The following is a 17,086-nucleotide window of genomic DNA, read 5'->3' as shown; positions in this document are numbered from 1 at the left end:
GGGGGGGGGGGGGGGGAAAGGGGAGGCAGCGGTGGGGAAGAGACAGAAATGTTTAATAAATAAATAAATAAATTAAAAAAAAAAAAGATGATAAAAGAAAACTTGCCCAAACTAAAGACACACTTGTAGAGATAAAAGAAACACAGAGACAAGACCAGAAAAGGCATATCACAGGTAAAACACCAAGAATCCACAAAAAAAGAAAATATATTGAAAGCTGCAAGAGAAAAACAAAACCCTCCAAGTTACAAATACAGGAAACCTGGAATAACACCTGATTTCTCAATGGAAACTACGAAAGTCAGAAGGACCTAAAACCAAGCAATCCTAGTTCCAAAAGACTACAACTGCAAAATTAAACTACTGTAACCAGTAACTGCCATAGTTAGAGAAGGAACAACTTTCTATGATCCAAACGGCCTAAAAAAATTCACATCCAACAACAAAACACAAAACAGAATATTCTAAGCAAAGCAGCTTTGAGCTAAAGAGAGGAATACAGTCAAGCTACCCTACAAAGAAAAAAAAGAAGAAAAAAATCTGCAAGAACACAAACCAGCAAAAAAAAAAAAATCAAAATGACTGCAATCTATGTATACCTTTCAATAATAATTTTAAATATTAATGGCTTAAACTTACCAATCAAAAGACACAGAGAAGTTGAATGGATAAAGAAACAAAAGTTATCTATGTGCTGTCTAGAACTCATTTAGCATTAAAGATAGAGACTACCTTAAAGTAAAAGGATAGAAAAAGTATTTCAAGCAAATGGGATCAAGAAGCAAGCTGGCACTGCTATTCTAATATCCAACAAAATAAACTTCCAGAAAGATAAAACTAACCAGAAGAGATAAAGAAGGAAGGAGGGAGGACAACACAGAAGCAGAGGGCAAGAGACAACACCGTGGTTGTATGATAAAGCCTCAAGGTATTATTTTATATGTATCTAAAGTTATACACAACACACGTGCATGTGTATATATACACATTAGTAATGAGAAATCTCCTTCAAATGGTTGGTCAGGGAGTCCACATGGCTCCCCAAACCATGATGTAGTTATTGTACTACTAATGTAGCTCCTGGTTATCTCTCTGGGTTGAGGCTCAAGGAGGTCCCCTCCTGATGAAGACACTACACAGTTAGGACAAAGGACTTGGATAATTTGAACTGGATCTGACCTGAAAGCCCTTGTGCTGTGGCTTAGCTTTCATAATTCCAGAAAACACGATGCAAGCTGCCAAGGGAAAGAACTGGAACTGATTAAGCAGTCCTACCCAGCTGCAACACCTAGGAGCCACAGCAATGACCAGCATGGCGAGATATACATAAAGTAACAGTTAAGTGGCATTTACATGTCAGTGGTAATCAACAACTGTCTAGTCAGACTTAAGGCTCAAGAGGGAAATCAGGCCTGGTACTAGAAACCTAGATAGTACCCTTGGCTAGTGACATCATGGTCCTTAGAACTGAGTCTATCACCACTTCGTTAGAGCAGCATGATTCCTCACTACATTCTAAACCTCTCCTTATACCCACACAAAAGTATAACTACCACCTCTCTCCTTAGCCGGGAGGTACTGGTGCACACCTTTAATCCCAGTGAGTCTCTGAGTTTGAGGCCAGCATGGTCTGTCTACAGTGTGAATTCCAGGATCTCCTAGACTACAAAGAAAAACTCTGTCTTAAAAAGAAGAAAAAGAAGCCTTTCTCATAGATGGAAATATAGACCATCATAGAAAACCATAACTGATACAACGCAGAGATCAATGGAATATGGGAAATCTAGTATCAACAAACACATGTACACCCCAGCTCCTACATCTATGGATCAGAGAACATTGGAGAAGAGAGGGTGCAAAGACTGTAAGAGTCAGAACATCAGACTCCTAAAATCTACTGTCAAACAGTCTCTCCTAGAAACAGCTGTGTAAGTAAGACCTGGACAATGGCAATATCAATGAACATGTTACTATGGGAGGAAAAATTGTAAAGGGTCTCTCTCACCCCTAGACAAGAACTACAGTCAAGTAATGATTACTGAAAGAAGAATTAAGACTCTCCCAGAAATGAGCCCCTCTTTGGGTGTTTAATGCAGAGTGGTTAGGCCAGAAACCATAAACACACAAAAATAAAAATGGCTCTGGCAGGTTGTATTTATATATTTGTGTACACATGTGCATGTGTGTGCACACATACATGCAGCAGTAATAATAAAAGAAAAAGAAGCTCTCGACTTGAGAGGTAGTGGGGGAGTGGGAGCTGTTGGAGGGAGAGTATCTAGGAGAGGCTGGAAGGAGAAAAGGGAGGAGGAAAAGTGATGTAATCCTACTTCGACTAACAACATATTTAAAAAAGAAATAGGGTATAGAAGATAAATTTACTTAGGATTCTGAAGGTAGTTAAGAAATGCCTCACAAAACATTGACTGGTTCAGATAGTATACTGGTCAAGAAAAGGGAAGAACTTTAAAAACAGAGGGAACAAGTAATCAGAATGAAGAAAAACAAATGGCATAAGGAAGCATTTAACTGCTCTAAAACAGAGATAAATTAATCTGCCAAGTTTTTGGCTCCTTTAGTTAGGAAAGGAATTTTATTTTTTCTTGATCTTAAATATTAAATTTCATCTAATACTAAAGGTTTCCAGGGAAGGTAAATGAATTAACAATTAAAAAAAAGACTTTTAGTAAAACTGTAGTCTATCATCGTAAGTCCAAACTAATTTATCAGTACTTGCCTGTTTTGTGTGCACTATAAAGCTCATCTTATTCTCCATACTATGGATTTGAAAACAAGTCCCAGCATCTCCCAGTTGCCATGTAAAGCAACAATACTTAAGACTGATGAGTAAAGCCTGCAACAGAATTAGAAATTATTATGCTAAAATAGAGCTAAAAGTAACATTGATCAGTAATGGTGGCACACACCTATAAATCCCAGTACTCGGAAGGTGGAAGATGAAGATCAGAAATTCAGGGCTATCCTTGGCTAGCAGTCAGCTGGAGACCAGTCACACGAAACCCTATCTCAAAATGCCTGCAAACACCCTAAACAATAAATGCAACATGTATCTTCACTTAGGATATGTAATTATCTAGTTATTAAATGTAATTGTTTTGAACATTCTTTTTAAGGTCTCTTTATAGCACCCGCACTAACCTCACACAGAGTGAAGCACAGAACCCAGAAGGCAGACTCCTGGGACACAATGAACAATGACAATATTTGTATCAGACTAACAAACATTTTAACAGATGCTCATTCTCAGTGAGTTTGAACACAGAAGGATAAGCTTTTACTTCATGCAGGTTAATAGTAACTTCTTTAATGTGTTCTAAACCTTTAATGAATATATACATACAGTACTTTTAAATCTGAAATTTATATAGTGGGATTAACAGATGACTTCAGCAATTTTATTCCACTGAAAGTAAGTACACTGATGTGTTAATATTTATTGTAGAAATAAAAAAACAGTAGAAATATAATTTTCATAAATTTAATAGAACTATTTAAGAAACAATGTTAGGGTAAGCTACTGTCATGCTTTCCTACGAAATGCTATATTTAAGTAGCCATTTGATTTTTTATTATGTCTAAATGTTTACTTTGTTGATATGTAGTACTTGGACTTATGAAGTATGATATGATGTTCTCATGAGCCTATATATACCATGTATATATAGGACAATATCCAGTGAGGAAAGAATTCTGAAGGCCCCCAAAATACGAAGAGCCAGGTCCACACAGTCCTCTGGTGTGTGTACTTGTGCAAGCACATGAAGCCCAGAAGTCAATGCTGAATGGCTTTCTCAGTCTCTTTCCACATTATCTTTCAAAATAGGTCTGCTCACTGAACCTGGAAGCTTGGTTAGACTGTACGGCAGTGAGCTCCAGGGGTCCACTTGCCTTCACTCACTGCTCTGCCCATTTTTCATTTCTTTTAAGCAAAGTCAGTTCACAGAAATAGAAAAGTAGCCACAAACTACATAGCAGTAGCCTACCTGGTATAAGTAAACCAGTTTTAACAGAAATAAGCAATGATCCAAGAGCAAGCTGTAAGGAACTCCAAGAAATCAAATTCCATGTCAAGTATAAAAATCTATGTTTGTTTTTCAGCCCTATGCTTGTAGTTATTCTCTATATCCTCCCACAGGTAAACAGCATAATAAAATACTGTTGTCCATAAGGTTGGCTATAAATTCAGATAAATGATAATTTATAGAAGATAAGTAAGGGCTATGAGACCTGCTCCAGGCCTTACCCTGGGTCCCAAAGATGAAATGCTTCTCAGGAGTTCTATGATAACACACGGACAGGCTAATGCTCTTCATTCCAAGTGTTCACTTTTTATTTCTATTCTAAATCCTATTCTACTTCTAACTTCTCCAAGCTTCTTCTTCGATCCTAAAAACTCTTCTCGTGTAGGAGCCTTGAAGTGATAAGGAGATGAGCTGCTTACCATGGCAACACAAAGGTCCAAGGCCATAGGAGCAAAGCCTTGACCAGACCAGGGTGGTGTGTGTGCACAGTGCCCAATGACAGATCCATTGTTAGTAGACTGGCAAGTGAGGAATTGGCATGCTTTCTCAGTAACCTTGGTTGGACATCTGTGACTATGACCTTGTGTAAGCTGTAAAGTTTCCTTTTTGAAAAAAGCCTTTAGTCTAGTTGAACTTGTGAACTAATTGTGTGTAGCTAGCAAGGTAGGCTTTTAGGTGTTTGTAGCCCTCGTGGACAATAGATCTAGCTATGAAACATGTCCTAGTATATATTCTATAAATCAAAACTATATAGCTAAATGAAAAGTCATCTATTTGACCATTCACGCATACGTGTGTCCATAAGATTGAGATACAATCACAAGAGTAAATGTACACATTGTATGAAAGTGCATGATAACAGGGAGATATCATAGTTGTTATTGCAAGAGTGAAATTTCAGAAAAAAGCAACAGTTTTCAGAGTAAGCTGTAATTGTGTCATGCCCTGCAACAGCTTGTGATAAACACTCCGGACATCTCACCCTTTTCTGTTTAAAAAAAAGGAGCATGTAAGTCAGTCTTAGGGCAGTGCTCTCCCATCTGTTGGCACAGTAAATCCAAGACACTCTTGTCCTCTGTCTCTCTGAGCTATGATTCAATAACTTTAGACATGCTGTAATCCTTGGGCATCTGTGAAGGTCTCTTTGCCTGGGCACTAACACTAACCAACTGGCTTCCAAAGGAGATAATTGTAGGAGGACAGACTCCTAAATTTATACGAAGACTTGGTTGAAAGAATAAGGGTATTGACTGTGATTACTTTCTTGCCAAAAATTATGCTCAGTAAACTATTAACACACTGCAATGTTGTGGGAAAAATCCCCAAGCTGTAATGTGAGACAAAGAGCCCTGAACACTAGGATTCTGCAATGGAACGGTTTAACACATTCTGAAGGCAGTATTTCTTACCAGCTTACAGATAAGATTGATGAGATGTGTATCTCTGGTGACAACAGTCCTCATCGCCTTGCTAAATGAGGTGCATGAGATAGGCCTCCATGAGATAGGCATCTCTGATGAGTTGACCCTGACATATGTGCTGAATTCTCACTGCATAATTCTGCAGTCAGTAGCACTCCAGTGCTGGAGAGAGGTCTCAGTAGTTATGAGTGCTGGTTGCACTTGCAGAGGACCCAGGTTCTATCCCCCAGCATCCCTAAGGCAGCTCATATCACAACTGTAATTCTTGTTCAGGGATCCAGCACTCTCTTCTGACCTCTGAGAGCACCAGGCACACATGAGATGCACAGACTTACACACAGGTAAAACACCCATACACATAATATAAAACATAAAAAAGAAGAAAGTCCATAATAAGAGACAAAAACGAGAATAAAAAGTTATGAAATTTCTAAACCCTTGAAAAATGATCTAGCCTTGACAAATCTAAATAAATTAGGGAAAAATTTTTACCAGCTTACTATCATAAATTAGAAAGATGTTCATCCAACCTAAATGTGTTGAATATGTTAAAAATAACTGTCAAGCTTATCTCTTATATTCTAATCACTTTGATTAGAATAAGGAACAACATAGTGTCAAGAATTTCTGTATTGGGCTTGAAGAGATGGCTCAGCAGCTAAGAACACTCACATTTCTTACTGAAACTTGAGTTTGATTTCCAGCACCCACACTGGCGGCTCACAACGCCTACACCACCAGCTCGAGGATGATCTGACACCTGCAGCCTCTGTGGGCAACTGCACACACAAGTACATACTGCACGACATATGATTATGTTTAATTTTGGACATAATTAAAATAAAAAATAAGAACAAAACAAATGAAAAACTCTGTAAAAAGCAGTTATTCTAATGGTAGCCATAGTCCCTTCCACACTAAACCTCATTCCCTGAAGAGCTTCCTGAAACTAATCTTCACTTTTAATTGTTATAAACGCCTTTCCTTTCTTAAGTCTGGAGTCCTCCTACCTCACCTCCTTTTAATCATATTCTAGGATAGGCTAGCTTCAGAGTCATGACCTTCCTACTTCACCCTCAGGTGCAGGATTATAGATATGTGCCACTATGCTTGGATTAGTATGAGAATAAAATAAGTTAGCAGCAGCTTATAACTTAGAAGAGGACCCTCACCAGAATCTGCCCATGCTGGTGCCCTAATCTCAGACTCTGAGCTTTTAGAAGTGTCCAGAAATAAGTGCCTATTGTTTATAAGCCTCCAGTCTATGGTAGTTTGTAATAGCAGCCAGAACTAAGACAGATACATAAGGAAAAGTCTCTCTTGATTTGAGTTTGCAATATCTGGCTCCTGTCTCCAAAATTATCAATGAACTTTTTTTTTTTTTTTAGAAATATATAGGAAATATATATGAGCCAGATATAGTAGTGCATGCTTTTAATCTCCTCACTTGGCTGAAGCAGACAAATCTCTGAGTTTAAGGCCTGGTCTAAATAGTTAGTTCCAGGACATCCAGAGCTATATAGTGAAACCCTGTTTTAAAAAACAAAAACAAAATTCTCATATAGAAATATACATGCAATTTGTATTTATGTAAAAATATTCAATTCCTATAATTTTTACACAAATATTAATTAGAACATTACATAAAGTTTAGCACCCTTTTTATAAAAATGTAACATATAAATTTGTCATTCACCAAAAATACTACTTATTCTACTGTATGGACAAAAGATTTACAAATGCAAAAGTGTATGCATAGAGTGTATCTATATGCCATTTCTAGATTCTTCACGGAGGATGGCACTATTTCAGATAATACACGATGTGACTACTAAAAACAGCCTAAGACCTACCTTAGTTTCCATGTTGAGGAGATGCAGTCCTTTTATATTCACTCCTACATACACAGGGATGACTTTATGATTGCTTGGGCTTGCCTTTGTAAATATCTGTCCTGTGAAAAAAGCTGCTCCATACGTGGGGATTTCCCAGCAGTTCTGTAGAAACATGCGCTGCAAGTGATGCATTTCCTTACTGACACCCTCACTCATGCTAAGATTCTGAAAACAAAGTAGAATAAAAAGAGATGTGATTTTTTTAGTTTTTTGAGACAGGGTTTCTCTGTAGCTTTGGAGCCTGCCCTGGAACTCACTCTGTAGACCAGGCTGGCCTCAAACTCACAGAGATCCACCTGTCTCTGCCTCCCAAGTGCACCACCACGGCCTGGCTGAGATGTGATCTTTTATAATGCAAAGAGGTTAACTAGTTATTTCTAAAATCAACGTTGTCTCCAAACAAGAATAAAGTTATGGTATATTATCTCAAGTGGATTTTTTTCTCTTGCAGCCTTAATATTAAAAAGAAATAAACTGAGATCAAGTGCTGTCTATGCTAACAGAAGGTAAGCACTTTACAGGCAAGGACACTGTATTATTTCAGCTTTACCTCATGTCTTTACCACAAAATTCAGCATATATAAAGTATTCAATAAAAGATCTTATATTTCTATAAATAAATACATCTTTTTAGTTTCAGTTTTAGGCATTGTGAACCAGAAAATTCACTTTTAATTCTGCTATTTAAACATTATAACACTAATAAACATTATAACACTAATAAACATTATAACACTAATAAACATTATAACACTAATAAAAATGGCCTACAGTTTTTTCCATTTCTGGAGCAGCTTACCTTGTACTCATGGAGTATTCGATTTATCCAGTGAGGCGCTTTACTTTTCAGTTTAGTAATAGGTACAATAGATTTCAAATTTTCTTCGCTGGAAGTATACATGTCAACATCCTTTAAATAAGTCATCTTTAGTAGCTAAAGTACAATAATCCTCTGTCACAAATGGCATTAAATAATAGAAATTTTAAGCTGAATATGATTTTAAAAATGCTCCACAATCTTAATATTATCAATTTAGAGAAATGTTTTCTTTTTCAATATAAAATTTTTTTATTGAAAATATTTTCAAAAACTGAAAGATCGTAGTATAAAAACTTTAGACTAAATCTGTGCTAAAATCTGTTTCTCTCAAACTATTTTCTATGGTGGGATTCTTAATTATCTGACTCATTATATTTTTTATTAAGTCAAATTTTTAGCCAACTTATCTAAACACAAAGTAAAAAATTATACATCAAAACTATAAAGCTAAATTTTATCAAATAGAGCAAACATAAGAAAAACTCAAAACTGCTTTACTAACCAAAACAGCAACTCATGTTTTATAGTTTTTTTCTTTTATTCAATGTTTTGTATTATTTAATTCTAAACCAATGTATAAACAGTATGTCTGTTCTGAGACAGTGTCTTACTATGCAGTTCAGGCTGGTCTGATCATGACCCTTCGGTCTCAGGTTCACTGGTTATGAGTAGGTGCCACCATGCCTGGCCAGCAATGTATAAATACTTTGCAGTAATATTAAAATTGTGTTAGCTAAAGAGAATCTTGAGCATATTATAAATCATGCACTGTATCAAATACTTACTTTAAGAAACCTTGTTTGTGTTTCTTACTCTCATAATTCCCATAAACTATTTGTAACAGCAGACTTGCCAGTGTTATCAGTTTAGCATCAGGAGCTGTATAAAATCCCTTCAGTAAATTGTATCTGGCTTCATCAAAGAGAATAAGAATAGCTAGTGGGTCTTCAATCTTAAAGGGAAAAATGTATAATCTGATTAATAACATATAATTTACTTAAAAATATACTTTTCCTTATTCAATATAATAAACTATAGCTATATATATTAAGCTATAGATATACATGATATTATATTATATATGTATGATAATACATATATATATTACTACTCTAGAGCAGGAGTTGGCAGGCTTTGTTTCTAAGATCAAACAATAATATTTTAAGCTTTATGAATCATGTAATTTGTTGTAAATACTGCATTATAACATAAACGCACAACTCTTAAATATATATGAAAATTTGAACTCCATGAATTTTGACAATATGATATAGTAAACTACTGATATTCTACAAAATTTCTTAACCCTTCAGGCTGCATGAGAAGAGGCAGCAGGCAGACAGTGGTCATAGATTATATGTAATTTGCTAGTCTATAAATATGATCATGGTATATACTGTTAATAATTTATAGCACAGTTTATCTAAATGTTTACATAAAAAACATTTTCCTATTATATATGCTTCATAAAATACAGTAGTGAACCTGAAAGACAATATGCATCTATCCCTAGAATGACAAACATAGGTGAAATAAGCTTCGTTTAAGGCAAACACTTTTTAATTTTATACTTTCAAATATATTAAAGGAAGAGCATACTATTTTTTTACATTTTAAACAACTTATCTAATAGGATAAATAAATATTAGCAAAGCTATCCTATACATACATTATATTTCTACTTGGAAATAATAACAATTATAGTATCTGAGTATTTCCAAATACCAAGTAGAATGATTTGATAAACCAAATGAAACATTTTTTAGCTTATAATACTCTGCTTAAAAAACAGAGAAACAAAATTTTCTTTAGAAACATGATGACAGGAAGATTATTCTAATTTAAAGGTACCAATAAGAGTCAAAAAGAAAGCATGAACATGGACTAGATCCTGCAGGTGAGTGCTTATAAAGAACTTCAACAACTGGGGAAAATGCTAATTTGGACATTAGATATTATCACGGAAACTTAATTTTCAGTTAAAATGCCATTGTTTTCTATGTCATGTCCTCAGTTTTGTGCCCTCTTCTGGCACAAGCAGGTATCAGGCACACAGGTAGTACAGAGACACACGTGCAGACAAAACACTATACACATAAAAATAGATTAATAAAAAATAGAGACGAAGTAAATGTGGCAAAATGTTAGCTATCAGAAGATCCAACAAATAAACCACAGTGTTAATTATAATATTTTTATAATTTACCCTTTGTTTTTTAATTTCTTCAATTAAGATGTTGGGGGAAAAGCTGAATGAGTGTTCTCACACTAACAACTTAGGAGATTTGAAGGGTTTGAGTAAACAGTAACACAGAATTTTCAGTAGTGTATTAAATGAGTTTTAATCAATGACTACAACCTTCTAATAAAATCAGGCTGTTTCATCCTAAAATTATGATGCCAACCAATCCATGCAATTCCCCCGTTTTTCAGAGTGCAGTTAGAAACTTCTCAGTTCTATGAATGAAAGGACAAAGATACTGCAGCATATGACATTCTGACTTAAGAATTTGGTAAAACCTTGTTTCCTTTTATGAATTTACTTTTCTAACCACAAAATTTAATATCTATGTTTTTATTCCTCCTTTTCTCTCCCAGATGACTTTTTAAAGTATCACGAGTCAAGAAGATAGACTTAGATTACTTAGCTTTTTTGTTTGTTTTTTGTTTTCTGAGACAGGGTTTCTCTGTGTAGTTTTGAAGCCTGTCCTGGAACTTGCTCTGTAGACTAGGTTGACCTCAAACTTACAGAGCTCCACCTGCTTCTGCCTTCTGAGTATTGGGAATAAAGGAGTGCACTACCACTGCCCAGCTTTACTTACAGTTTTTAAAAATCTAATACATTTTTTAAATTGCAGTAATATATACACCATAAAACTTGCTATTTTAATCATTCGTAAGTATAAAATCTAATGCCATTAATTATATTCTCAGTATTATGGTATGCCCTCATCACTATTGCCAAGGACTTTACACTACTCGAACAGAACCTCTGAAAAATGAATGTCTGACTGGATGTAGTTCATCAGCAGTGCTAATGTTTAGCTGGCAAGAGAAGTCAGGTCCAATCCCCAGAACCCAATCAAATAAAACACAACAAAAGAAACCTCCTGATAGCCCCAACATAAGGACTTTAGTAGTTTCTAATGTGTTTTCTGGTTTTACAAATTTATATGCTTTAATTAACATAAATGTAATAATATAGCATTTATCCTTTGGTCTTGCTTATTAATTTAGAATGTTTTCAAGGCTCACTCATGTATCATATATTGCAAATTAATTTCTTTTAATCATTGCATATTATGTATATATTTATTGCATTTTCTTGTCCCCCTCATTACTCAACACTTAGGTTGCTTCCAACTTTTAAATTATGAATAACACGCACTAAATGATATCAGTTAATTGTCCCGGTTCCTGTTTTCAGCCCTTTCAAGTATATACCTACAAGTAGAATTACTTCATCAAATGTCAATGCATACATAGTCCTGACCCACATTCTGTGTGTCTATGTTCATGAGTGCAGACAAGAACGTGAGGTCAGAGAACAACTTGAAGAGTTGGTCTCTGTTTTCTACCTTGTTTGACACAGGGTCTCTAGTTGTTTGCCAGTGCATACACCAGGGTGTCTGACCTGTGAACACTCAGGGATTATCTGTCTCTCTCTGTCATCCATCACATCATGGGAGAGCTGAGATTACACATATACACTATTGTGCCTCTCTTTCACATGGGTTCATTTCCCAAGCACATACATAGATTTAAAAAAAAAAACTGTTAAAATTTTCTAAGCAATTTTCCAAGTACTTATAAGTGTACACAGCTATCCCAGTGTCACCTTAGAAACTACTTTCTCCATCACATAGACTTGTCATACTTGTCAATAAATCACGGGGACATAGATATATTGGTCTGTTTCTGGACTTCCATTTCTAATTTTCTGGTGTGTATACGTTCAAATTTATGTTAATATACAATGTTTGGTTACTACAGCTTTGTAGCATGTTTGAAGTGTGAATACCCCAAACTTTATTCTTTCTTCATGATTGTACTATTTGAATAGACATACTTTCCTTTACATCACCAAATATGTAGGTCAATTTGCTGCCAGCTAAACATAAAATATCAGTCATTGAACATGGGATGGATATCTTTGTAGTTATTTAGGTCTTACTATTTTTTTCAGCGATGTTTTGTATTTTCATTGAAACCTTTTCTTCATATTTATTTATTTATTATGTGTGTATGTGGACAATATGTAGAAGTCAAGTTTCACCTACCACAGCATGGCTTCTGGAGACTGAACTCAAGATATCAGGCTTCGCAGTAAGCACCTATACTCACAGTGCCATTTTGCCAGCACATATTTTTTACATATGAATCTTGGACTGTGTTAGAATTATTTCTGTGTATTTCAATTTTTTGAGTCATTCAGTTAAAGAATCTATTAAATTCATCATCATCATCATCATCATCATCATCATCATCATCATCATCATCATCATCATCTGTGTGTGTGTGTGTGTGTTCGTGTAAATGGAGGCCAGAGTTCAACCTCAGGTGTCATTCCATGGGAAGTGTCAACCTTGATTTTTGTGACAGGGTATTTCACTAAGACCTTGGCTTCCTTATTAGGCTAGCTTGGCTGGCCAGCAAGTCCTAGGGATCCATGTTTCTCCTCCCCAGAGTTGGGATCATAAGTAAGTTCCTCCATGCCTAGCTTGTTGTATGGGTCCTGGGGACTGAACTCAGAGCTACTTTCCCTGCAGCTCTGAATGTTTTTATGTTTGTTGGTATACAGAAATATAAGTAATTTTTGTGTGTTGAGTTTGTACCCTGTAACTTTTCCAAAATAATTTACTAACTAGTTTGGGTAATTATCCAGTGGATTATTAAGGATTTCCTATACATAAGATCATATCACTTGCAAATAAGCAGTTTTTCTTTTTCCTTTCTAGTCTGGAAATCTATTTCATTTTCTTTTCTAACTATGATGTGTAGAATTTCCGCACTAGTGCTGCATTGCAGTGGTGAAAGCGCTCATTCTACCTTGTTCCTGATCTTAGGATCAAAGTTCCAGTCTCCTGAAATGGCACTGCGTTTTACAAATGTCTTTTCTGCATCACTGAGATAACCATCCCCACCACCAATTCATTCAATTAATATAATTCTAACACATGTTCACTATCAATGTTTGTTGTACTTCATAAACATTTTTATCTAATTCAGAGTATATTCATCTGAGAGGAACAAATTTACTTTTGCTTTATAGTATCAATACTTTGGCTTTATAATATCAAGATAATATAACTAAAAATGTTTAGAAACTCCGGACATAACTGACACTTGCTCAACCTTGTCTGTTAATATTCTTTTTATACAAATAGTTATGGATTTATTAATAATAATAATAAATTGAATTTATTTTTCTTTAACAATATTATGTGACCTAGCAGTTATTTTTAAGTTTTTATAGATACTAGTAGGCTAATATACCTAGTTTGCTCTCTTAAGTTTCTTCTTTGCCAATTTATTGTCTTGACATCTCATTTTCTCTAAATCTACAGTACTTCAATTCAAACAAACTTGCTTGGAAAAGACTGATCAAGTTTAAATTCTGTTCTTATGTCAAGAATGGTTGCTTTCTTACTGCTTAGGATAACATTCTTAAATCCATTTTGCAAAAATTCTATTCTTTACCCAGGGCTTTGTAGGGTTTTTTTTTTTTTTTCCCAATCCTGTTATTTCCTACATCATCTTTGAAATTCACAAAATTGATTCCCAGTCTTAAAAAGTTAATTTCTGTATAAACTATCTCTTTAGTTGCTAAGTTCTTTATTTTACAAGGAAAAAATGTATTTGTTAAGGTAATGGAAATAAAAGAAAAAACAAAACAAAAACAAAAATAATGAAAAACACCAAGTTTGTATACAGACCAACTGAAACTCCCACTTATGATGTGATACAAAGATTAAAAAAAGGTAAAAGAAGGAAACACTCCTAGTCCAGGAACAGTACAGTTTTTACGTCTACTATCTGCAATGGGATCTATAGAATCTGTGTATTCAAATAACTAAAGATTTCTAAGCAAACCTTTTTCTCAACTTCTAAAGGAAGTCCCACATCTCTTCTTAGAAAAAGCTGTGGTGTTTCTCTTTGTGGATCCAAATTAGTCAACTCAGTAAGTATTTCTGGCCAGTCACGAACTTGTTGTAAGGGTTTATGATAAGGCTTGAACTGAAGGCCTGAAAAAGAGCTTTTCTTTTATAAATGACACTGTAAAAACAAATCCCTTATATCAATGCATAGAAACCTTCCATTAAACTATATGTGCCTAAGTACTAGACTGTTTATAGACCTAAATTGAAATCAGTGTTTAATAGTTATTACTAGCCAATTGTGGATTATTGCCTGCTTTTAAGAACATAATTTCTAATTAAATTTATTTTTTAAAAGACAATCTTTTCTCATTTTACATACCTCTCCCAGTGCCTTCTCCCTCCTCTTCTCCCACTCCCCCACCTTCACCCCGCCCCACCCCCCCATCCACTCCTCAGAGAAGGTGAGGCTTCCCAAGTGGAGTGAAGAAGCAGGACCAAGGCCCTCCCAGCTATATCTAGGCTGAGCATCCCTCCAAAAAGAATGGGAGAGAGATATAACGGCACAAGACTATAATCCCAGCACTTGGGAGGTAGGAGAAGACCACAAGTTCAAAGTTATCCTCAGTTAAATAGCAAGTGTGACCAGCCTGAGTTACATGAAATCCTATCTCCAAAAACGAAATAAAAATAAAGAATATTTCTTGTGTTTGGGATGTGAATCAGTAGTATAGCATTTGACTCTTAGTATTTGGAAGTCCTGGCTTGACAAATAAGAATGGAAAAAATTGCAGATAATTTTTCATAAATGAAATATGTTAACATAAATGAAATATATTAATATATATTAAATTCTTAATTCCATTATAGCTTACTGAATTAAGAATAATCAGTATGATTTGGTGCTAAACATAGATAACCACCATCCATTTAATTAAATTCTTTAAGTAGTTATAGTAAATTTGGAAAGATAAATATACATTGACATTAAGGTGATTTTAAATAAAAAGGTTTGACAGAAAACATAAATATTTCAATCACTTTGAGAGAAACACTGAAAATAAAGGCAAATTGTATGAATTCTACAGTTCATAGCATTCTAACTAACTGGGTTATCACAGTAGTAAACTTTTAAATGCTTGACTAAACACAGGGGATGGAATCCTGCCCATTTCAGCAGTTTAATAATAATAATGCTATACTCAAGTTTACTAGTTGTAGAGATATTTCATTTCTATTTTAATAAATAAAGCTTTCCTGAAGATGAGAGTAAAACAGCCACCCTGGTCAGTCTTACAGACCAGGCAGTGGTGACACACACCTTTAATCCCAGTAGCCACACTAGTTTGCCACAGAAATTTGGGCAATAGTGGTGCAAGCCTTTAACCCCAGCCCTAGAGGGGAATATAAGACAGGAGGAGACAGCTCCCAGACAGTCTCATTCTGAGATTCCTTGAGGCAGGATCGCCATTTCAGACTGAGGAAGAGGTAAGAGCCAGTAGCTGGATGTTTTGTTTTTCTGACCTTCAGGATGAACCCAATTTCTGTCTCTTGGTTTTTATTAATTGTGCTACAACTTAGCCCACTTCCAAAAAGGAACAATGATGTTTAAACAGTAAAATACTTCTCCATCCCAAGTTTCCTTACTAAGGTTTTCTGAACAGATCCAAATAGTGAAACACTGCTGAGTTTCTTGAGAGAGTCGCATTCCTTCCATTATCTGCTGCGCTGTGGTATTATTGCCATGCTTTAGTTCAACAGAACGGTAGGATCCATCCATTCTGTAAATTCGAACTTTTTCATACTGGAAAAAAAGAAAAGTCATCTAAGCTACTTGAAAATTACAAATCATAAGGCTGAAGAGATGGCTCAGCAGTCAAGAGCACTTGCTATTCCGGCAGAAGACTGGAGTTTGGATCCTGCACCTACCTTGGTCTTCTGGTCCCTGTCGACACTCACAAACACATGCAGGCACACTCACATACACATTAATAATAATTATGTATCACAATGCAATAAGATACTTTATGCCCAACTTCATATCCTTCATAATATAGATGTCTAATGTGGGAACTATCAAAAACTTACTTCAAACAAGAAGAGGCTGACAATATTTAGAAAACTATTACTTCTATTACAGTCTAAATTTTCTTCTGAATGTTCCATGACCAAATCAAGGAAAATCTTTATTACTGTCTTTTGTAAAATACAGTTTATAGAGTATTGAATATACAATGTAATGCCACAGGAAATATAAACTTGGAATGAAATCTAAGAACCTCATGAGAAGTAGGTTACAAATTGGACTGAGGAAATGTGTATTAACAATAATTTATGAATAAGAGAAGTTCATGATGGAAAACTTTGAAAGTCATGGAATATTGGATTTTGAATTAATTTCCTTCCTCAAGTTCACAAAACCCCCAAATAGCAGTAGCATTATCAATAGATTTGTACTGTTAAAGGAGGCAGCTTATCTCCCAAGTAACTTACAGGCCAATACATTTTGGATTAAAAGTATCCGATTCATTTGATCACATTCACAATATAGAAGTTAGGCCAGAAAATGTTATCTGACTGTATCATTAGAAACTGAATGATAGAGAAGGAAAACATAAGGAGGTCTCTATTGAGCTAGCTTAATAAAAAAAAAAAAAAGCAGGGAAGGGCTAAGAATATGGCTCAGTGAATAACAGCACTTGCTGTGAAAGCAAGAAGATCTACATTTAAATCCCCAGCACTCACATAAAAACTGGGAATGGCTGTTTGTGTCTATAATCCCAGAGTTGGTGGGATAGAGGAGGGAAGA

The 17,086-nt window shown here is 35.2% G+C and overlaps 1 protein-coding gene across 4 annotated transcripts in view; it reads right to left on the bottom strand.

Moving 5' to 3' along the window:
* The window catches only part of Krit1 (KRIT1 ankyrin repeat containing), a 72,265-nt gene that overhangs the window by 32,991 nt on the left and 22,188 nt on the right, over positions 1-17,086 (bottom strand). For 3 of the 4 annotated variants that reach the window (XM_050129984.1, XM_050129982.1, XM_050129983.1), the window contains exons 11-16: positions 15,925-16,081; positions 14,273-14,424; positions 8,965-9,131; positions 8,159-8,246; positions 7,318-7,524; positions 2,738-2,854 (exon numbers count right to left, since the gene is read on the bottom strand). In XM_050129984.1, coding sequence (XP_049985941.1) covers positions 2,738-2,854; positions 7,318-7,524; positions 8,159-8,246; positions 8,965-9,131; positions 14,273-14,424; positions 15,925-16,081 — 888 coding nt within the window. The remainder of the gene's footprint in view (positions 1-2,737; positions 2,855-7,317; positions 7,525-8,158; positions 8,247-8,964; positions 9,132-14,272; positions 14,425-15,924; positions 16,082-17,086) is intronic. The other variant, XM_050129985.1, reaches the window with a different exon arrangement.

Source organism: Alexandromys fortis, unplaced genomic scaffold, assembly GCF_014885135.2.
Source record: "Alexandromys fortis isolate MF-2015 unplaced genomic scaffold, M_Fortis_MF-2015_v1.1 scaffold_310, whole genome shotgun sequence".
NCBI lineage: Eukaryota > Metazoa > Chordata > Mammalia > Rodentia > Cricetidae > Alexandromys > Alexandromys fortis.
This window is presented reverse-complemented; position numbering and strand designations above follow the sequence as displayed.